Source organism: Fundulus heteroclitus, chromosome 21 (genome assembly GCF_011125445.2).
Source record: "Fundulus heteroclitus isolate FHET01 chromosome 21, MU-UCD_Fhet_4.1, whole genome shotgun sequence".
NCBI lineage: Eukaryota > Metazoa > Chordata > Actinopteri > Cyprinodontiformes > Fundulidae > Fundulus > Fundulus heteroclitus.
The window spans coordinates 38849602-38872627 of record NC_046381.1 but is presented as its reverse complement, the minus strand read 5'-3'; the positions used below and the strand labels follow the sequence as shown (position 1 = coordinate 38872627).

Sequence of the window (23026 nt, the reverse complement as noted above, 5' to 3'; positions counted from 1 at the left end):
GGTACCTACCATTAAAGATAAAACGGGTAAGATTAGCTCCTTGGATAATTACCGACCCATAGCTTTAGCTAGTAGTTTATCGAAAGTTTTTGAAAGAGTCCTTCTAAATAGGCTGGAAGAGTTCTTTTTGACCTCTGAAAATCAATTCGGTTTTAAACCCAAACACGGTACAGACATGTGTATTTTTGTGCTAAAGGAGATTTTAGATCTGTATAATTTGCACAACACTACAGTATTTATGTGTTTTATTGATGCTTCTAAAGCATTTGATCGCGTGAACCATCAAAAATTGTTTTGCAAGTTAGAAAACAGAGGTGTACCCAAATATCTAATTAGAATAATGGCCTATTGGTATGGCCATCAACTAATGTATGTCAAATGGGGTAACTCATTGTCTGACTCGTTTAATGTTGGTAATGGAGTAAGGCAGGGAAGTATATTGTCCCCTTACCTTTTTAACATTTACATGGATGAACTATCAAGGCGCCTGAATTGTTGTAAAACAGGCTGTGTAGTTGGTGACCGCATAATCAATCACATAATGTATGCGGATGATTTGGTAGTCTTATGCCCATATAGTGCTGGCCTTCAACAATTACTAAGGGTCTGTTCCCAATATGGATGTGATTTTGATGTCAAATACAATGCTAAGAAAAGCAATATCATGATTGTTAGAAGTAGATCAGATAAGCATCTGATAACCCCTGACTTCTCTTTATCTGGCATTGTCCTCAATATACGCAATGAAATTAAATATCTGGGACATTACATAACTGATGACCTATTTGATGATCGTGACATTCGTAGGCAGTATTGCATGATATATGCTCAGGCTAATATTTTGATCAGAAAGTTTGGTATGTGTTCATCCTCTGTGAAGGTAGCTCTTTTTAAAGCTTTTTGCACTTCATTTTACACAGCCCATCTATGGCGAAGATATAAAAAAAGTAGCCTGCACAAACTTTATGTGGCATACAATGATGGCCTGAGGCTCCTACTTAAAGTGCCTAGATGGAGCAGTGCTAGCCACATGTTTGTACATACCGCTGTTCCCACATGTGCAGCTGCACTCAGGAATCTCATGTATAAATGTATGTGTAGATTATCTGTGTCATACAATAATATAATAGTAATTTTAGTGAACCCTGTTTTTAGTACAGTGAGATTTTTCTCAAGATTGTGGAAACATTGGCGTCATCATTTATTTGTGGCTCAGTGACTGTCATTTTATTCCTTGTTTGTCTTTTTCTTTTTCTTTATCATTTGTTTTTTACTATGGACCTCTTTTGTGTCTGAAATAAAGATTGATTGATTGATTGATATTCTGGAAATGTTCCCTCTTAATTCTCATAATATGACGTTTTTCTCATTACATTATGTGTTTGTTTGTTTTTTTTACTTTATTGACGTAGGACTTTTTTTCTCATATTATTAATTTTACCTCTTTAATACTCCCCCAAAAAGTCTGTTCCTAAAGGTTCACATGTGACACGGTTTTATGAAACAAGACCACAATGTTTAGATTTAACAAATTGATCCTTATATTCATAACACATACACACACAAATATATATACACACATATACACACACACACATATATATATATACACACACACACACATATATATATATATATATATATATATATATATATATATATATATATATATATATATATATATATATATATATATATATATTTCTTGTCTTTCCCATTTTGAAGAGCGACTAAGAGAAACCAGCCTCACAGGCCAGTCATTTCCTGGAGAATCTGATTGTAAACATTAAAAACGATTCAGTTTTATTCATTTTACTGTTAAAAATGTAGAAATGGTGATTTTAACCTAAAGGTTAGATTTTCTGACCTTTTCAGCCAGATTCTGCAGCAGCGACTAAAGATAAACGTGTTTATTTTATGCGTCTGCATGAGGGGGAAACTCTGTGGAAGACACATCTTCAGATACCAGAACCTATGCAGGTCAACAGCAACAGAAAATAACAATAATCTCAATAATTAAAGCTGGTTTTAGGGATTCTGACTTATTTCACAGAGACAAAGGAAAGGGTTTCTTCTGCTACACGGAATCAAGCTCCACCTTCAGCCTGGAAATGAGCAGAAAGTTTCACCTTTGAAGCTGGAAAATGAGATTTCTTTGAGCTCACATGGAAGGAAATGAGTTCTGTGAGCAGCATGAATATTTCAGCTTCCCTCTGTGGGAACCCAGCTCATCTCTGCACACTTTCTTCACTTCAGGCCCTTTTTTTTCCTGCTCTGACTCTCAGGATGAAGAATAGCTTTAATTTGAGCTGCTTTGATGCTGAACCTGCAGACTGCAGGCGGGCCTTTCAGCCTTTACGGCTGCTGGGAGTCAGAAACGTCTTTATTGTAGAAGTTTTTCACCTCGCTGGCTGCGTTTTCAGGCCACTTCTCCTAACAAAGCTCCAGAGGACCAGCCTCTCTCCACCTTTCACACGTGGTTCCCATCTAAAGCGCCGCTGGTCCACGACGTCTGCGTGAGGAGCGTTAATTCACACCGAGCCGAGGAGGAGCCCGGCTCCTCTGCAGCGCCGCGGCTCTCAGGCTGTAAACATGTCTGAAGGTTTCACTGGGAGGAGGCGCTGGAATAATCGCCTCTCCTCCAGCTTCACACTTCCCAGACAGGCGAGGAGAAAGTGGCTAACAGTTATTACCCCCAGCAGTTATAAACCCAGAGATCAGCTTTATTTATCTGCTTAATTACGTCTCTGAGAAATAAAACTTGAAATTTCTTAAAGCTGCTGGTGCCTCCACTAGGGGGCAGTACAGCCAAGTGAACAAAGAGGAGAAAAAGGGAAAAAATACAGTAAATGTTTCTTTATGTATTTTATTCTGTGTTTTATCCTGATTTTAATGTAGTTTTAGCTTTTCATTTTTGTTCTTATTTTTTAAGAATGAAAACATGAGGTAAATTATTTTTTTAGGTCTAGTCTAGTACAAAGAAAATTAGAAAGCCAGGCGTTTTGTTATTTAAAGCAACCAAAAAATTGTCTTTTTTAAAAATGTGAAGTTTCCTCACACTGCAAAAAGGGAACTAAAAGTAAACTTTTCTTGAGATTAATGTACTTGTCCTTGATTTCAGCAGCTAAATAGGACTATTTGCCAATGGAATGAGTATTTTTGCCCCTAAAATAAGAAAACTACATATCACACACAGGAAATAAGATAAAGGAGATGAATTGTTTTTCTGTTAAGCACAAAAATCTGATTCCATTGGCAGAAAGTCTTATTTAGCTGCTCAAATCAAGGAATAATATGCTAATTTTACTTATTTTAGTTCCCTTTTTGCAAAGCAGTTACCTGCATCACGCTCTAAATGGTTAAAAAAGTTCCTTTAACTTTTATGTGATTAAAAGAAATGTTTTTATTTTATTCTAAAATAGTTTCACTTACCTTGTAATTAATCATCACAGCCTGATTTTAACTCACTGGTGTTACAAACGCAACAAATTAAATATTGTTCCTTGTTTCTTTATAAAAGCAACCAGAAAAAAAAAAAACAGATAAAGAAAAATAAATTTTCTAACAGAGAAATAAAAAAGCTGGACTTAACAGAACCTTTTACAGTTAGCGCCTCGTTTAGCGGCAAACACTTTAAACCCAGACGTCTCCAGGTGAGTCTACCTGTGGGGTCTGTACCTGCATGGCGGCGGCCGTGTTCAGGCGGGCCGTGGGGTAACTGGGCCGGCTGGTCATGCGGGTCGGGAAGCCGCACACGCTCTGCAGCCTGGTTCTGACGTCAGACAGGAAGCGGGCCGGCGCGGCCTGCGGGTCGACCCGGGGACAACGCTGCGCCGGCTGCAGGCGGACGCAGATCAGAGGGTAGCTGCTCAGAGGGAGGGTGAAGGGTCCAAACCAGAGGAACCGCTGCTAAAAGGTTCTGGTTCTACTTTTATTTAACATTTATCCCGTCTGTATATCCATCATATATCTGATTACCCCGTATATTCCTAACAGAGCACTTCGCTCTCAGACTGCAGGTCTGCTGGTGGTTCCTAGAGTCTCTAAAAGTAGAATGGGAGGCAGATCCTTTAGCTATCATGCTCCTCTCCTGTGGAACCAACTCCCAGTTTTGGTCCGTGAGGCAGACACCCCGTCTACTTTTAAGATCTTAAAACTTTCCTTTCTGACAAAGCTTCTAGTTAGAGTGGCTCATGTTACCCTGAGCTATCTCTATAGTTATACTGCTATAGGCTTAGGCTGCTGGAGGACATCAGGGTCTATTTCTCTCACTCTGCTGAGTTCTCCTACTGCTCTCCAATCTGCATTGTTTGTTGTTATTTCAAATTTTAACTTTTTGTTCTCTGTCATTTTTCTCTTCATAGAAGGTACACCTGGTCTGGCGTTCTGTTAGCTGTGACATCATCAGGGGAGGCAGATCATCCTCTATTACCATCTACCATAGAAAGTACTCCTGGGTCAATGTGAGCTTCTGTGCTTTCTGTGTCTCTGCTCTGTCTTCTCTAACATAGAAAGTACTCCTGGGTCAATGTGAGCTTCTGTGCTTTCTGTGTCTCTGCTCTGTCTTCTCTAATGTAGAAAGTACTCCTGGGTCAATGTGAGCTTCTGAGCTTTCTGTGTCTCTGCTCTGTCTTCTCTAACATAGAAAGTACTCCTGGGTCAATGTGAGCTTCTGAGCTTTCTGTGTCTCTGCTCTGTCTTCTCTAACATAGAAAGTACTCCTGGGTCAATGTGAGCTTCTGAGCTTTCTGTGTCTCTGCTCTGTCTTCTCTAAGCCCCAGTGGGTGGAGGCAGATGAGCGTTCACACTGAGCCTGGTTCTGGTTCTGCTGGAGGTTCTCCTCCCTGTTAAAGGGGAGTTTTCCTCTCCACTGTCGCTTCATGCATGCTCAGTATGAGGGATTGCTGCAAAGCCATCAACAATGCAGACGACTGTCCACTGTGGCTCTACGCTCTTTCAGGAGGAGTGAATGCTGCTTGGAGAGACTTGATGCAACCTGCTGGGTTTCCTTAGAGAGGAAACTTTCTCACCGATCTATAATAATCTGTATAATCTGACCCAATCTGGAGGATCTGGACCGGTCCTCGGTTCTGGTCCAGAGGTTCTGGGTCAAAGGATACGTGAAGAGTCTGTCCCCCACGGGCCTGAAGTAGACGCTGCAGTACACCGTCTCCTGCTGCTCCAGGTCAGGGAGCCTGTAGCCGTACTGAGAGACACACCGGGTCAGCACCGGTCCAGCATGGCGGAGGACCAGAACCACGGGACGGGTCGGCGTTTACCAGCCGGTTCCAGTGGCTCTGCAGGTCTCTGTAGGTGCGAAAGGGTCCGTCTGGGGGCAGCTGGCGGCTGATGGTGATGATCTGACCCTTCTTCATGCTGCAGAGAATGAAAACAGCCTAAAACCACAGCAGCAGGCGGCTGAACACGGAGCTGCAGCTCCACCTGCTGGTGGGCAGCAGCATCACACCCTGAGTGCTGTTAATCAGAGCCAGACTCACATTAGATCAACTACTGTCAGCTACTATAGATAACTATTAACTAATATCAATTACTATAGATAACTATTAACTACTATCAACTATTATTATCGGTTCCGCTCAGATATCAGTCAGACGCAACAATGCAAACATGAGAGAAACAAAGCAGCATATTACATTATAATATATTATATTATATAACATTATATTATATTAAATCATATTATATTATATTACATTACATTATATTATAATATTTTATATTACATTATATTATATTATATTACATTACATTATATTATATTATATTATATAACATTATATTATATTATAATATATTATATAACATATTATATTATAATATATTATATTATAATATATTATAATATAATATATTATAATATAATATATTATAATATATTATATTACATTATATTATATTATATTATATTATATTATATTATATTATTTATAATATATTAAAGAGGGAGCTCCTCTGTGCGGCTCTCTAAAACCATCAGAGCCATTATAAACATCGTGGCCACAGAGGAGACAATATCTACCAGAACACTGATAATTTATAGATTAACTTCACACATTAAAAAAATATTCACATTCTCTGACATCAGAGCCATAAACCTGCAAGAAAACAACATTTTCTGTGATAAAAGGTGCACATTTCTGTAAATTAAATAAAAACTAGATATTCTCTGATGCTGTGAAGTTAAATGTTAGCATGAAAACATGAACATGAGCTGAAAACTGCCAGCAGTCCTGTCAGCATGAGGATTCGTCAGATCTCTGACTGGAACATTTTTACATTATTCTGTAAAGAATTTAAAACGGTTCTGATGGCCCGTGGACCTCGCCGCCCGTCGTGGCGGTGAGGTCCAGCAGGTGGCGCTGTCTCACCTGGGCAGGACGTGACACCAGATGGGTCGACCAGCAGAGGACAGGTGGAGGACGGCTTCAGGATCGCTGCAGAACCTCCTGAGGACCAGCGCCGGCAGCTCAAAGTCCTCCAGCTGAGAACAAGACACACGCAGGGAGGTTCTGGGTAACCGGGTCTCAGTCAGAACCGGTCCTACCGGTCAGAACCCCCCCCCCCCCCCCCCCCCTCAGGGCTTCTTACCGTGGGGGGAGGCAGCCGCACGGAGTAGGCCTCAAGGCTGAAGCAGAGCTGGCCCTCGCTGGTGCTCAGCTCCATGCCTGCAACACGAGCAGAACCAGAGACCCGGACAAACAGAACCAGAGACCCGGATAAGCAGAACCAGAAACTGGGCTTGGACCCGTGCGCCGGAGCGGGGATGAAAACTTACTGACGGCGTCGAGCCTCCCTGTCTCCATCAGGAAGTCTCCTGGAAACAGAGGAGAACGTCTGCAGCACCAGTACAGAGAGAAAAGGTTCTGTTCCCACTTTACCGCCCTGTGGACCTGCTGCTGTGTTCTGGATCACGGTTCTGCTGACGACCCGGTCTGCAGGTCTCAGACAGATGGACTCAGACCTCGGTCCATGATTCTTTGTTTTAGCCTTTCTGCTGTAAATCTGACTAAGCAGCAACAGTTGAAGCTCTGAGGCCATTGCTGATGTCTTCCCGCCCTGGCGCTGTGCTGCAGACCATCACAGTCCTGCTTTTATGGAGGCCGTGGCATTAAAGTCCCTTAAATGATCATTTAAGGGACTTTATGTGTCACTGATGACAATCGGAGAACTGAACTTCTAGATAAAGAGGAGAAGAGGGACACGTCTGGCATCGCTGTGGTTACATTCAGGCCGTATAAATACCGGTTTTCAGGTTTTCAGGGTTTTCAGAGTTTTATGTGTTTCAGGTTTTATGTGTTTCAGGGTTTCAGGTTTTATGTGTTTCAGGTTTCAGGGTTCTCCCAGAGTCGGTGCTGCACATAGCAGCGCAGGCGCAGAGCTCCAGGGACGTTTCCTCTAACGAGGTCTAAGGTGAAGGCTGCAGCTGTTGCGACACCAACATGCAGCTTTGATCAGACGCCGTCAGCAGCCTTGATCCTAATAAACTACAAACACGCTGCCTGGGTGCAGCCATTACAGCCGGGACTCACAATAATACTGATTAATCTAAAAACAGCCCGTCAGCGCATCACTGCGTAGAAAAGACGCGGTTTAACACAGAGAAAGTGAGACGAGGTGACAGAGAGGAGGATTTCATGGCTGCTCTCCTCATGGTGGAGCTGAGGCAGCTGGACATAGGAGGACCGGGAGGGGCGGGGGGGGGGGGGGGGGGGCATGTGCTAATTACAGAGATAAGGGGGGGGGGGGGGTACTGGGTGTGTCTGACTGTTTACAGAACAAGGCTGAATGGCTTTCTTGATTTAACTGGAAGTGAAAACATGCAGAACTAGTGATAATGATGATGCAGGCCTGAAATGATGGGGAGCTGTAAAGAATGAAACCCAAAGTTTAACCTGAGGGGAGGAGAAACAGGGAGACCTGTAGATCTGCTTCCTACCAGCAGTTTGATCTTTGGAGGAAATCAGCCAAAGATTTTCTGTCAGATAAGCAGGCGAGGAAAGAAGCAGCAGGAGCGCCAGGCTGGGTTTGGTGTGGAAGGAGAACTGTGTGTCATCTGCAGAGCGATGCAAGATGATGAGGAGTCAATAAATGAAGAGAGGAGACTCTAGGACTGAGGCCTGGGGCACACCTGATGTAACAGGAGGGGGAGGGGTCTGCAGGAGGAGTCAGAGGAGTCAGAAGAGTCAAAGGAGTCAGAGGAGTCAGAGGAGTCAGACCGCCTGTCTGAATCCATAAATACACACACATCTCTCCTGCTGATGTCTTTTTACTAGGGCTGGGCAACGATTAAAATTTTTAATCGCGATTAATCGCATAATTTGCCCGATTAATCATGATTAATCGCATTGTATGCGCAAACTCCAAGAATGAATTCAAAAGTAGTGTAAAGAGCACTTTTATTTTAATGTTCTGCTGCCATATGAACAAAAGTGTTGTAACATTTGTAGCACTTATCTTATTTTATACTGGATATTTTCAACCCATCTATTGAATTTAGTGCTCTAGTTGATCTTTTCTTCATCAGAGAACAGCAGCACTGCAGCCAAAATATGGCCTTTTTTGACCTGTTGTATATTAGCCAGTCCCTAAGCTTGATGTATCATGAAACTGTTGACCTTTTGGGTTTTGTGGTTTTTATTTTATTATTACAATTAAATAATAATAATAATAATAACAAAAATGTTATGTTCAGTGTTTTTTCGCTAGTCCACCTCTTATATATTTCAAATCCTTATGTAATTTTGCCTGTGTTGTGTGCACCTGCCTGTTGCTTTAATCCTATAAATTTCCCTGTCGTGGGATAAAAAAAGGATTAGCTAATGTTATCTTATCTTAAATAACACTTTTTAATATATGTACTGGGTTCTTTCAAGGTCTTAATTACATGTTATGTGTGGGCTCCAGTAACATATGATAGATAATATCTACTTTGAAAGTTAACATGAACTGCTGCTGAAGATGACCACTCTGATCTACCTGGATGTTCCCTGGAGGACTGAAACGCCTCAGTCAGAGACGTCTGTGGGTCTGTCGGGGCAATGACAGAAGTTTCGTCTCCTCTCTCCGTTTCTGTGGCTCGACGTTTTCATGTTTTTTCACGTGCTTAGATAAATTTGTTGTGTTTCCACTGAATTTAACCGGCTTTTTACAAAACATACAGCTTGATTTCATTTACGATATTAAAATAAAGCCAAACGGTGCTACTTCCCTTGTTCATGTTTTTCCGCTGCTGCGGTCTCTCTCAGCTGTTTGTGTGTTAAGTTTGTGTGAGAGCTGAGTGGGCGGGCCAGGCTGAGCCTGCGTGCTGATTGGCTGGCGCCGCTGAGCTATGTACGAGAGGGGAGGGGGAGCCACAGACAAGAATACGTAGAAGCCGCGTCCTCGGGTGAGAGGCGTGCCGACAGAGCGGCCATCTTGGGTCAGACCAAGCTGCAGTCAGACAGAATACGCGTCAATTCAGGAAAATGTACTTTATGTTTTCAGACACTCTGTATCCGGTGAATTCTCACCCGATTTCCAGATAAATCAACTGACTGAAAACGTCACCCCTTTAGGGGCTACATGGGACCAATTGATTGAATTAAATTATTGTCTAACTTAATAAATAATTTTTATTTTGTATTGAAAGTAAGCAAACTTCCAGAGCTCCGTCCCAGGAAGCCCGACTTTAACTCCGCTTATGGGTGCGCAAATAAAAGGATACTAGAAACCAGATTCTGGGGAATTACCTTCCATAAGTAAGATTTTATGATAGATAATCCTCATGCTTTACAGTTACAGTTTTTCCGGCTTAAACACAATATGTGCTAATGGGTAGCAGGGATGGAAGGGGAAGGGGGGGGGGGGTAAAATATTATACAGTTTTTGCTATGATTTTGTAATGTATTTGATTCTAAGATGCGATATTAGGTTTTTTGTTGATTTTTTCCCCCCAGATTGCGGTTTGTATTATATAATTTTTAAATGCTGTTATGGGTACCTCTGCTCTCACTTTCCTGTATATAGTTTTTCTCCTATGTATATCAGTGCTGTTGTCTGTAGATCGGTGTCTGTGTATCTAGCCTATATATACAGTATATATATCCAATGTGTGTGTGTGTGTGTATATATATATATATATATATATATATAGGAAGAAAGACAGAGAGATTTATGTGTGTATAATTTGTGTGTATATTAGATTAATATGTAACTGCAAAATATGTAAGTGCGTGTACATTTTTCATTCAGTTTGACTTCAGTTTAAATAGTTTTGGTTCTGAATAAATATGTGTAATCTGTCTGAAAGGTCACGAGCATTGTGAACACATGATTAAAATGAGATCTGAGCTGCCTCCTATTCATTCTGACAGCAGCCGTCTGATCTGTGGTCTGAACCAAGATGGCCGCCCTGTAGGCACGTCGGCCCAGCAGCCGGCAGCGTACAATGGGGCGTCTACGTATATGATGTCTATGGGGGGAGCACCAGAGTGCTGCCGTGAGACAGCGCGCTGCAGTCAGCGCGCATGCTGACTGACACTGACTGAAAGCATGTGAGCAACATGCGTTAATGCGCGATAAAATAAATATCGCCGTTAATAGTCTAATGAATTAACGCGTTAACTTGCCCAGCCCTACTTTTTACATTACCATCTTTAGTTTTTTATCACTCTTCTTGTTACTAGTTTTAAAATAATTATGTGATAATTCAATAACAATATATATCGATCGATAATCGTTTGGATCAACGAGAAAAAAGGTCAATAAAAACTTCAACAGAATAAGTTTTCCTTCCTTTTGCATTCTAGCCAATCATCTATCTTAATATTACATCATTACATCCTCCCAACCAATCACAACACATACCCAGGAACCAAGCTTCGCCCCTTCAAAGAGTTCAGAGAGAACATCGTTCTTTTTATTTTTATTTTTTAAAATGGTAAAAAGTTGGTTAATAAAGAGTTCAGTTTAAATTCATTGTTTTATCTAAAACTAGATCATTAAACAAAAGCAAACAATGGTCATGGCTGCACATGAAATATATATTTTGAAGCTATTTTGATAATAAGTGATCTTAATCAAAATGATTTCTATTTTACCAATATGCTTTTTATCTATATCGTCTATATCCATATATTTCTGTATTTTTATATATATAAATTCATGTTTATATATTTCTATATCATATAGCCCTAATATATATATATATATATATATATATATATATATATATATATATATATATATATATATATATATATATATATATATATATATCAGTAAAAATCATATTAGTTCCCATGTTTATTTCTGTATTTTCTATATTTCCTTTTCATGGTTGAACTTCTGAGCAAGTGTGTAAATGTTCTGCTTCTGTTCAACTCTTCAAGCTGTAAAACAGATTTAAATGTAAATATCTAAAAATAAAGGATGAACAGCTGATATGTGGCTGCATCTAGTCGGACTTTTTGTTGTTTTAAACCTCCAGACTGAAGCTGGAGCTTGCAGCATGGCGGACAGTGGAAACGTCCACTGTGACGTACCGGCCAGGAGGTAGAGTCCTGCTTTGTTCCAGCGGGGGGGCAGCCGGGCGATCAGGGAGTAGGAGACGCAGCACTGGAGATCACCTGGAAGGGCTCTCTGAGGACCGCCCAGCTACAAACACACACAGCAGCTCAGCATGACATCCATCAGTTACCAAAGACTGCAGGTATGATGAGACCAGCTCACCTGCAGGCGCTGTCTGGCTGCAAAGGCCTGCAGGACGCCCGACTGGAAAAACTGGGACTGTAGGAAGACATCAGGAGGCAGTTAGACAACATGCAGATTCACGTGTTTTAATGTTTCCAGGTTAAAAAGCCAGAGTAGAAGCTAAAACATTCACGTCTGACATGCACCCAGGATGTTGATCTAAAGACAGCAACAGATCTGCCGATTTAAAGAACAATGCATGAAACACGTTCTACAGAACTAAACTACTTCATCCTCAGAGACATTTAACATTTAACCCTAACCCACAGAGAGGAGGAGCAGGTTAAGGTCAGAGATATCAGCGTTATTGTTGGACCAAACATGCTCTGCTCTCCTCTTCCTCAGGGTCACCAGCGCTGCTGCAGCTGAGCTGAACTCCTGCAGCCTTTAAAGGTCTCTGCTCCTCTGATCGTCACGCTTCCTTCCCTTTTCCTGCCAACCTCTCTCTGCATTTCTCTGATAAGGAGCCCAGACTTCTTCTGCCGTCTCCTAAAGTCCCATTCAGCCTCAGACTCCCTGCTTAGATGATTTTACGCAATCGTTACATGATTTCAGGGGTTATTTTAGAGAATTAACGTAAAAGAAGAAACCTGAATGTCTCTGAAACATTAACCTCTGGCTGAGAAACTGTTTGTTTTTATTTGCTCTGAGGTTTTTATCTTTCCTGGAATGGGAGGAAAGTTTAGGATCAACAGACGCTTCAGCTTCACAGAAACAAATTAAAATAATTCACATTTTTTTCTGTTGTATTGTAACTCTGCTCTGACCCTGAATGCCTCCGACATCAGCTGTAATTTTCCTCGAAGGTTTGAGACCTGAATGCCTTGAAAGGATCTGAGCAGCCGTAAACTTTTACTGACCTGAAGGGGAAACGTCATCCAGCAGGAATGATTACAATCTGCAGCAGGACGGGGGGGTCTTCCTGTCCTGCTGCTGCTGCATGCCTCTGTGTGGATGCAGGTAGCGTGTGAGCAGCCAGACCTGGCATGCAGGCTCCACACGTGTGCGTGAGACGCTCCTCCACCTATCGGTCACATCTCAGCGTCTCCTGATGCGCTGCAGGACCAGCAGCAGCTTCCTGCTCCTGCAGCAGCTTCCTGCTCCTGTAGCAGCTTCCTGCTCCTGCAGCAGCTTCCTGCTCCTGCAGCAGACGCCCTGCAGCTCCACCAGCGCTAAAACGCTCTGTCATCATTCTGACATAATGTTTACATTCTGTTAGTACATAATAATACCAGTTTATCATTTATCACAGCCTACACCTTGTTTCTTTTTAATATTTATTTAACTGTCTACTACCTTTGTTTCTTTTAATAAACTTTGTTTTTGTTCCACAGATTAGAGCCTCAATAACTAGTAGGGCTGAACGATTTTGTAAAATAATCTAATTGCGATCTTTTTTCTTAATATTGTGATTTAATACGATTTTTTAATTTATCATGTGTTTCAAAATATATACAAACAACAAATCAATTTGTTTCCTCGCCATGTGGATTAGTTGCTAAAAGATCTAAACTCAATCTCTACTGCTTCATCTAAACTCGGAGCAGTAATGATTGCGTTCTGCCTACAATATATTTCAATAAAAATTGCAATTTTGACTTTTCTCCACATTAACCACAAGCAACAAAAATGGCCTCTAAATAAAGATGTTTGTAAACAAGGACTATTTTAAACATATGAACTTTTAATGTTTCTATTAATCAGAATATTATTCAAGAGAACAGCTTTTAGTTGATTTGGACGTCGATCCTTGTTGAACATAAAGTGCAACCAACAAGCAAGTCTATGTATTAAACTGATTGACCTGTACTTAATGCTATGTATGATTATATTAGGGCTGTGCATAAAAATCGATATAAAGATTAATATCGATATTTTTAAAAACGATTTAATATCGATATTCTGGCTTTCAATATCGATATACCTCCCAACCTCTAGGGGGCGTTATTACAGCGCAACCATTACAGTTCATAGCGAAGGAGAGCAAGTGAGACGAATTTGTGGAACGGCCGACAGGATTTTAGAAACTCCTTTGTCCCTAAAATCAGATGTTTGGGCACATTTTTGGTTTCTGTGACACGTTAAATGCATTGAAGCAAATGCACTTTATTTTCCTGTTAATATGTCTGTGATCAATAAATAGAACATAAACATAATATTTGGCTGATTTTGGTGATTGAATCACTGAGCATTAATTCAAATTAATAAATATCGATATTGGAATCAAAGCAAGCTGAGCTGTGTATCGAGAATCGTATCGAATCGGCTCATCCTAGATGATACCCAGCCCTAGATTATATAAACTCTAAAACAAGTAATAAAATTAGATTATCTCACTGCTGCAACTGTCTTCCCTTCCATGTGGAGGCAAACCCACTTCAGACATTTTACCGACACCTAACGGACGTGTCTAATTCCCTAATTGTTATATAGCCAAAAATTGCAGACCTCTGCAATTTGGAAATTGCGTTATTTTAAAATCACGATTATATTGAAAATGCGGTTAATTGTTCAGCCCTAATAACTAATTGTGTAAAATGTTAATTAAACACCTTTTGGGAAGATTTAAGGTGTTATTTTTTTTAAATCTATTAGTTCAGATTCTGAGCAACATTAACGTGGTAATATTAGGATAACACTGATAAGATGCACCTGATTTTAAAACATTTCTGAATGTGTAACTTCCTCACATTGAAATGCAGCTCAGAACTTCCTAGAAAAGAAAACAGGGATCCATGTGAGCACTTATGTTAGAAAATAAGGTTATGCTAGTTGACCTTAACATGAGACTTTATGAATATTATTGTTCTGATTTTGAAATACTGAAGATTCTCCATCAGTTTTCTGGCATAATATTTTTTAGTTTTGCTAAACGACAGAAAATGTTTGATGTGTGCGTCGCTTACAGCCATAACAGCTGTGATATCAGTGAGGGAGTCTAGAGCAGGACAGGCCAGGATGTCAGAGTACAGCAGCACCAGCTCTCTGGGAAGAAATACAAAAAAATAAATCACATATGGCAACCTCAGCAGTATCCATTTAATCACATACAGAGCAGGAGTAATTTATGATGAGTCTGAGATAAACGCTCAGGTGTAAATTCACCTGCAGGTCTTGATCTGCTTGCTCCTGGGCTCCTGGTCTTCTTCATCCTGCAGACTCAGCGTGACGCAGACCAACTGGTTCAGATCAGGAAGTCCCAGGAAGAACAACGACTTTGGGTTGACTCCACTCATCCTGCAAAGGCAGCACAAAATCATCTTTTACCGGCATCCTTTGGTCCGCCAGTGACAGAACGACCATATATATATATATATATATATATATATATATATATATATATATATATATATATATATATATATATATATATATATATATATATAAAATTAGGTACTTTATATGTCTATAAAGTACACAATTATTTACTTTTTACATATTCTTTTTTAAGGTTTTTTCTTCTATTTTACATAAATAATTGTATTATATTTCCATTTAATAATTTCGTGAACAGATAAATTCTAATCTGCAGGTTGTGAAAGATTAAAAAATGTACAAATTAGTGTCAGTATAATTAGCTAAAACCAGTGACATTAGCAAAAGTTATAGCAACAGTGGCTAAAGCTAACAAACAATTTAGCACTTAAATATTAATTACACATCTACCATGAAACAACAAATTGGCTTTTAATGAGGTAGAAATAATGAAAAAAGTGTGAAAAACTATTGCTCACCTCGTTGTGACTCCTTTAAGTCCACAGTAAAATCAAGATAAACTAGCTTGAATCTAATTTGTAGATTTTAATGTTGATATTTCTGACTGAAACGTAAAATTTTAATCTGCTCTACGACGGTCTCGCGTTTACTGAATGGAAAACTTCTTACAATCAAAGCGGTTGTGAGAGAAATAATGAAATTATTATTATTAAATTAAAATTAGCATAAAAATCTTTTAATCCCTTTGCTCAAGCCAAAGCTGGGTAACAATGGACGAGTTTTCACTCCTTCTTATTTCACCCGTGACGTATTTTGTTTGTTTTAAGCGTTGTTTTCCATAAAATGTGCTGATATATATTGAGTGAACGAGGCTGTATTCCTGTATAATCTTTAATCACATTCATGTAACTATTTCTATTATTTTTGTGAAGTCTGACTGATTTTCCTCTCTGAAGCAGTGTAGCATCTTCTAAAATAGACCATCTTTGACTTGGAAGCGGCGCTTGTTTTCCCGCCGGAGACCTATCCTGAGAAAACAAAGCTTGTCTGTTAAACAGGAAGCTCTGCTCCTAACACTTTACAGGCCGCTCATGCTCTGAGGAAGTCCACATTAAAACCCTGATCTTCTAGCGCCCTCTGACCCTGCGGTCAGCTGAAAACTCACTACGTGTCATGCGTGAGATTAACCAACCCTTGCGTGAGAAGGTGGACTCCTTGCGTGACAAGGCGGTTTCCTTGAAAACGGTTGAACTTTGGTGAACTTTAGCCTGTTTCGCCCCACATTCCTCTCGCAGAGGCGGGTGATGATTGACGTGCGAGGACAACCAATCAGCGACTCGCTTCCTCGAAGATAAGGAAGGGAAGAGCCAATCGGAGCGCTGGAATAAGTTTGAGGGCGGTACCGCGGTCCGTGTTTGGTGACATGAAGCAGCGATGCTTAATCACGTCCTGACCAGAACAAATGTGACGATTTCACATTAAAATCCCAGAATGTGACCAAAACAAAAGTGTTAAAATAAACTGAAATAAAATAACAACGGTAAAACATAATCAAACCGCGATAAAACACTTCTTCATTATATGATCCTCCGGAAAGGCTCTTATGTAGACCATTTATTTATTTATCTGTTTGTTACAAGCAGTGATTTAATAGATAGATAGATAGATAGATAGATAGATAGATAGATAGATAGATAGATAGATAGATAGATAGATAGATAGATAGATAGATAGATAGATAGATAGATAGATAGATAGATAGATAGATAGATTAACTTTATTGTCCCAAAGGGAAATTTGATTTGGGTTACAGACTCTGGCTGCTACATAGTCCAAACTATGTGTCACACTGCATTCACACATAACACTACTATAAAAATTCCATTATAAGACAATAAATAGATACATAAAGAAGCATGTTACATTATATTCACAATAAAAATTTGAAATAAGAGAAAAAAATAATAATGATGATGATAATAAATAAATAAACATGTATAAAAACCGTTCTTTAAAAAAAATCTGTTTTAAGAGATACTGAAAAAAATAAATAAATAAATAAATAAAAATAAAAAAAATAAAAATAAAAGAGCATGTGTCAGTTTAAATGTTGAATACTTTTGCCTATTCCACAATTTACTGCTTAATGCTTAATAATTACTCCAGAATTTTGTTTTTGTTAATTTTTGATTAATTAACGTAGTAAACATAGATGCCGCTGGAGAATTACTGATCATAATGAAATGTATTTTTTTGTATTTACCCATTTTATCATAACACCTAAACCAGGGTGTCCAAAGTGCAGCCCAGGGGCCATTTGTGGCCCATTGACTGATGGCAGTTCAAGAAAGGTTTATCCCACCATCACAGATATTGATGCAGATAACGGCTTTTTTAGCTTTAATTGGAGCAAAATTATTATTGTAAAGTTAAAATCTTACAATGTAGTATGGTACAGCACAAAGCAATTGTCTTTTAATAACCTGTTTTTTTACATTGCCTTTAGTTTCATAGTAAACAAGATCACATGTATTCAATGACCTTTATTCAAATGCAGACTGTGATGCTCCAAAATCTGATCTAAAATCACTTAACTTACAGCAAGTGTCCTCAAATAAAGACAAACTTAATTTTAGTTTTATTGCTGAGAATAGATTCTACTTCTGTCAATTATTATTTTTATTTTTTTTATTTATTTATTTATTTATTATTTTTATTTTTTTTTAAAGAAAAGCACAAAATAATTTGCAACCTGGACGCCCATTTTTCAATAAGGCAACTATGTAAAACACTTTTAAGTTGTTAGTTTTTATCTACAAAGAAAGGCTGACTACTTTGTTTAATGATAATATTGTAAAGGTTAATAGTTTTTGTTTTTTTAATAACATTTTTTGGCCCCTTGAATACTTTTTACCACACAGTTGTGGCCCCCGTGACACAAAGCTATAACACCCCGACCCAAGCAGTAATTTATTTTGAAAAGCCGGAGCGGAAGCAGTTTGTCCGGGGCTGAGCTTGACCAGCATAAGTAGAGCCGCTGGAAGTTGGTGCGGAGTTTGTGGTAAATGTCGGCGTCGCGGTGCGGACTCTCCCCGGGATTACACAACCTCCTCCAGGCCGAGTAGCCGCTGCTCCTCCGCTGCTACTCCGCTGCTCCTCCGCTGCTCCTCTGCTGCTCCTCCTGCTGCTCCTCCTGCTGCTCCTCCGCTGCTCCTCCTAACCGGGTCAGGCAGGCAGAGATGGGGGAAGAGGAGGAGAAAAGCCCCGCAGGAGTCAAGTACTTCAGGCTGTCAGAGATCGAGGCGCAGAACTCCTTCAAGTCCACCTGGATCCTGATCCACAACAAGGTCTATGACGTCACCAAGTTCCTGGACGAGGTGAGGAGAAGGTTCGGCCCTCTGCCTCCGGAGTTGAACCCACAACCTCTCAGGCTTTATCTGGGTTCAATCTGCGGTTCTGGAGGCGAGAACAGAGGCGCAGCAGAGCTGTGAGGGGCCCGGGGCCCTTAGACGGTGTCTGCTAGTTTAATGTGGCTCCTTCTCTGAACATCTATTATTATTACTATTATTATTATTATTGTTATTATTATTATTATTATTATTATTATTATTATTATTCCCTTTAATAATAATAATTATTATTATTTAATGTTGTATTTAAAGGGAAAGCTTAGCTCAGGGATCCACAGAAACCTTTTCTCAGACCTGATGAATGCTGAGAATGAAGCTGCTGCAGGTTCCTCCTGATGCCAGAACTCTGGGTCTGACCTGCTCCTCTACCTGCTCCTCTACCTGCTCCTCTACCTGCTTCTCACCTGCTTCTCACCTGCTCCTCTACCTGCTCATCTACCTGCAGTCATCTCAGGTGTTTGGGTCAATTCTGGTCCAGACCAGCACTACTTCTATCCTTCATCCATCCGTCCAGGTCGCAGCGTAGAGGAACCTGGCTTCACCTGCTCTATTCAAGCACCTGAAATGGGTCTAATTGATGAACTGATCCTATTGGCTGCAGCTGATGGTCAGCTGTGGTTCCCATCAGCCAATAGGAGGCCAGGGTTCAGGACTGATCCGGTTCTCTTTTACCCTGAAGCTGATTTAATGGATCCAGCAGGTTCTGCTCTCAGAAGCTGTGGACCAATCAGCTGTTTGGTTTCCAGTGATGCGTTCATGGTGTCCTGGGTGTTGATGGGAGAATAAGCCGCTGACCTCTGACCTCAGAGGCCGCCTCCCTTCCATGATCATTTATTACCTGATATCTGCTCCTGCAGGAACTTTCACACAATAGCAAACTGCCGTCTGGACTCTGGTCCCTGGCCTCCAGCCAGCCTGAGAGCAGTCAGCACAGAGGTGAGGGGGGGATGGGGGGGGGGCGTGTCCTCCAGCCGGGCCAGGCAGCCAATCAGGAGTCAGCAGGAGGCTCGGCCTGCGCTCCTGGAGATCTGACTGATCCGATCAGGCTGGACCGGGGAGGGTGTGGACCGCCGGGTTGTTTGACGTGGACAGAACACGCATCGCTGCGTCAGCATCATGTGGAGAGGAGGTTCTGCAGGGTCACAGGTTCTTCCAGGACTGGACCTCCTCCAGAGCCTCCTTGTTCTCACCACACAGAACCTTGATGCTCCGGGCCCCCAGCAGCCTGCCGCTCTGGGCCCACGGGCTGCTGCCTGGCCCAAGGAGGAATCCAACCGAAGACCCTGATCTTGGTTCTGCTCCAGAGAAGATCTATATCTATCTATCTATCTATCTATCTATCTATCTATCTATCTATCTATCTATCTATCTATCTATCTATCTATCTATCTATCTGATTCCTTTTGGCCGTCTAACAGATGAAGACATTTGTCAATATTTTTCTGTTTTTACCTTTTCTAGAGAACCTGTCAGACACAAACGGTTTAATTACCCATTTAATCCCCAGCAGCTTTAAAGTGAAGCGTTCTTTTAGACGCAGCCCAACAGAACCAGCTTCCTCAGGTTCTGTAGACTCCGAGACGGACGTTTAGGGGGAGAAAATCTGTGATAATTTGTGTTTATATGTGACGATGACATCACAAAATGAAGATAAAAGGTTTGCATGTCGGTCTGTAAACGGCTTTTATCGGAGGCAGGAACCCAGATGTAGAACATCATGGAGAGACCCCAGAGGGTTAAAGGTTGCGTTCTGGTTGAAGGTTCCACGCCCAGGCTTCCAGGTTCTGTCCAGAACCGATTTAACTTCTGCAGACGACGTAGTCTGACCGGCGATTAGCGCCGAGGAGGTGATTCCAGGAGAACGGGGCCTTCAGAAGCTGATTGGTTGAAGGATGACGTCTGTAGAACGTCTTGGAAGGGACCCATAAGGAACTGAAGGTCAGGGGGGGGTGACTTGGTTCTGGACCGCTGGTACAGTTTGTGTTCTGCTGTTGCAGCATCCAGGCGGGGAGGAGGTGCTGAGGGAGCAGGCGGGAGGCAACGCCACGGAGAGCTTCGAGGACGTGGGCCACTCCACGGACGCCAGGGAGATGGCGTCCAGCATGGTGATCGGGGAGCTGCACCCGGTGAGTCCCAGAGGACGGCGGCGGACGCCCCCAAGCCCCGCCCACTGATTAACCCTTTGTGTCTGTCTCTGCAGGACGACCGGCACAAGATCGCCAAGCCTGTGGTGAGTGGGCCGCTGTCAGGGGCATTATGGGAAACGTAGGAGGCAGCCGTCACTAGTGAGCTGTAGTAAACCCAGAGGTGGTTAACTCAGGTACGTCTACCTGTTCACCTGCTCACCTGCTCTGTGTTTGTGTTGGGCAGGAAACGCTGGTGACCACGGCCAAGGAGGAGTCCAGGTACCTGCACACCACACCTGTAAACATGTTAAACATTGACCCGGTTAGTTCTGGGCTGGTTAGTTTAACACAAGGCCTAACCAGAACCAGCTAACCAGAACCAGCTTCCTGCTGCGTTCATGTTGAGCTTCTGTCCTTCTTCCATCAGCCGGAGGTTTAACTCAACATTAAAGCTGTTAACCAGCTGGTTACTAGAGGGTTATGACTAGTTAACCATCTAATGTGATATTAAAAATCTGGTATTCCTGTTCAGTATGACTAGTTATTGAACATTTACCAGTTAGCTGGTTGGTCTGTAGGTTGACCGATCAGTTAGCTGTGTGACATTACCAGTGTAGTGTATAAGCAGAGTTACTGCTGATAACTAGTTGGTTATCAGACAACAATGCTGATACAGCTAATTAGTTAAATTGTATTTATTGATTGGTTGGTTGGTTTGGTCTGGGTTGCTAGTTACTTTCTCTGTGTCTTTCAGGGTTATAGTTGTTGCTAGTTTAGTTAACTAGGAGAGACATCTACTGTGTTCAGTACTGATGAAGGCTTGGTTAAGACGCCTTAAACCAACTGGTTGGAAATGTTTTAATACTACTTTTGACTGGTTTGTATTCTGTTGCTGGTCACTCAGCCAGTTGGTTTGTTAGCTGGTTGGTCGATCAGTTAGTTGGTTGGTAGGTAAAGCTGGGTATCGTTAAGGATTTAGCGATACCACTACTCTGACCCATACGCCTTATCGATCTGCTATTTTATCGGTACCGTTATCTATACTTGGTTGGTCGATCAGTTAATTGGTTGGTCAATCAGTTAGCTGGTTCCTCTGTAGATTAGTCAATCATTTAGCTGGTTGGTCTGTAGGTTGATCGTTCAGTTAGTTGGTTGGTCGATAAGTTAGCAGGTTGGTCGATCAGTTAGCTGGTTGATCTGTCAGTTGGTCAATCAGTTAGTTGGTTGGTCGATCAGTTAATTGGTTGGTCGATAAGTTAATTGGTTGGTCTGTAGGTTGGTTGATCAGTTAGCAGATTGGTCGATCAGTTAGCTGGTTGGTCTGTAGGTTGGTCAGTCAGTTAGTTGGTTGGTCGATCAGTTAGTTGGTTGGTCGATCAGTTAGCTGGTTGGTCTGTAGACTGATTGATTTATGAGTTAGTTGGTTGGTCTGTAGGTTGGTTGATCGGTTAGTTAGTTGGTCGATCAGTTAGTTGGTTGGTCTGTAGGCAGGTGTAGGTTAGCTTCTTGGTGGTTTGGTAACTTCTGCTCTCTTCTCTTGCAGCTGGTGGTCCAACATGATCATCCCCGCTCTGGTAGCCGCCATCGTGACTCTGATGTACCGCATCTACACCACAGAGAGCGAGTGATGTCATCATGGCCATCACCATCAGGCCGCGGTGACGTCGTCATCGGCGGCGCTCGGTGCTGTGGCTCCTGCGGCGGCTCTAGAGCAGACGGCGGTCTGCTGTGGACCAGCGTGATGCTAAACATTCCTCCAGCCTCTGATAGAAGCAGCAGCTCTACGCTGATTCACCATGACAGCTCTGAATTAACCAACCAATCACATGGCATTATCACAATGAAGTCCTTAATGTCGGCCATTTTCCAAATCTAGACGTTCAGCAGAAAACTTTGTGATCTAAAATCTTACAGAAATGCACTGGATGTATAATTTGTTGTGTTTTTATAGCTTGATAACTGAACATGAATGAGTTCCTCCGTGTGGGTCAGCAGCTAACGGTCGTCATGCTGCAGGAAGTCCAGTTTGTCCGCGTCGGTTCTGCAGAACTCAGCTGGTAGTGTTGGTGTGAAGGGAAATCTAGAAGCTAACCCAAACCTCCTTTATTCTGTCTAACTGCAGCTCATAAACCAACAGCCTCATTTAGATACATCTGCACTAAATTCAAATATTAAACAAAAGTGGAGAAGTTCTGGTTTGATTTCCTGGTAACAGAATAAACCCAGTTAGAACAGTTAGTAAACTAATTGTTCTGTAGAGGATGGAAACGGTAGACGTGTCGCCGTTCCTCCGTCCGACAGACGCGCGGAATAAACCCTTCAGATTAAACGGTTTTCCAAGATAAGATCGACTTTCAGACTGCAGCCTGAGCTGGAAGTGCCTTGCTCAAGGACCTTCAGTCCGGTCCATATCTGACGCAATGGTGTCAAGGTTCTCCGTCCAGACCGGAGCCAGAAAACCAGCCCGGTCAGTCTGTAAGAGTGCAGCTGCTTTTTAATACAATAAAGGTGATTCACATGTTG

At 41.5% G+C, this 23026-nt stretch overlaps 2 protein-coding genes across 7 annotated transcripts in view; one reads left to right on the top strand and one right to left on the bottom strand.

Moving 5' to 3' along the window:
* LOC105917063 (uncharacterized protein C18orf63) overlaps positions 1–18799 on the bottom strand; it is a 25122-nt gene extending 6323 nt beyond the window's left edge. Inside the window, exons 1-11 of one of the 5 annotated variants that reach the window (XM_036125092.1) lie at positions 18782–18799; positions 14857–14988; positions 14658–14736; positions 11731–11787; positions 11544–11655; positions 6797–6835; positions 6610–6686; positions 6390–6502; positions 5280–5376; positions 5121–5206; positions 3664–3865 (exon numbers count right to left, since the gene is read on the bottom strand). In XM_036125092.1, coding sequence (XP_035980985.1) covers positions 3664–3865; positions 5121–5206; positions 5280–5376; positions 6390–6502; positions 6610–6686; positions 6797–6835; positions 11544–11655; positions 11731–11787; positions 14658–14736; positions 14857–14987 — 993 coding nt within the window. In that variant the 5' untranslated portion in view covers position 14988; positions 18782–18799. Of the gene's footprint in view, positions 1–3663; positions 3866–5120; positions 5207–5279; positions 5377–6389; positions 6503–6609; positions 6687–6796; positions 6836–11543; positions 11656–11730; positions 11788–14657; positions 14737–14856; positions 14989–15485; positions 16107–16159; positions 16265–18734; positions 18754–18781 lie in introns of those variants that run through there. The other 4 variants (XM_036125093.1, XM_036125091.1, XM_036125090.1 and 1 more) reach the window with 4 other exon arrangements.
* On the top strand, positions 17994–23026 carry LOC105917072 (cytochrome b5). 2 transcript variants are annotated; one of them, XM_036125096.1, is made up of 6 exons: positions 18000–18105; positions 18163–18344; positions 20375–20503; positions 20578–20607; positions 20748–20782; positions 22047–23026. In XM_036125096.1, exons 2-6 carry the CDS (start codon positions 18207–18209, stop codon positions 22129–22131), a joined length of 417 nt encoding a protein of 138 aa, XP_035980989.1. In that variant the 5' UTR covers positions 18000–18105; positions 18163–18206; the 3' UTR covers positions 22132–23026. The 2 variants fall into 2 exon arrangements, with proteins under 2 accessions (XP_012707213.2, XP_035980989.1); XM_012851759.3 differs by having other exon boundaries at positions 17994–18344.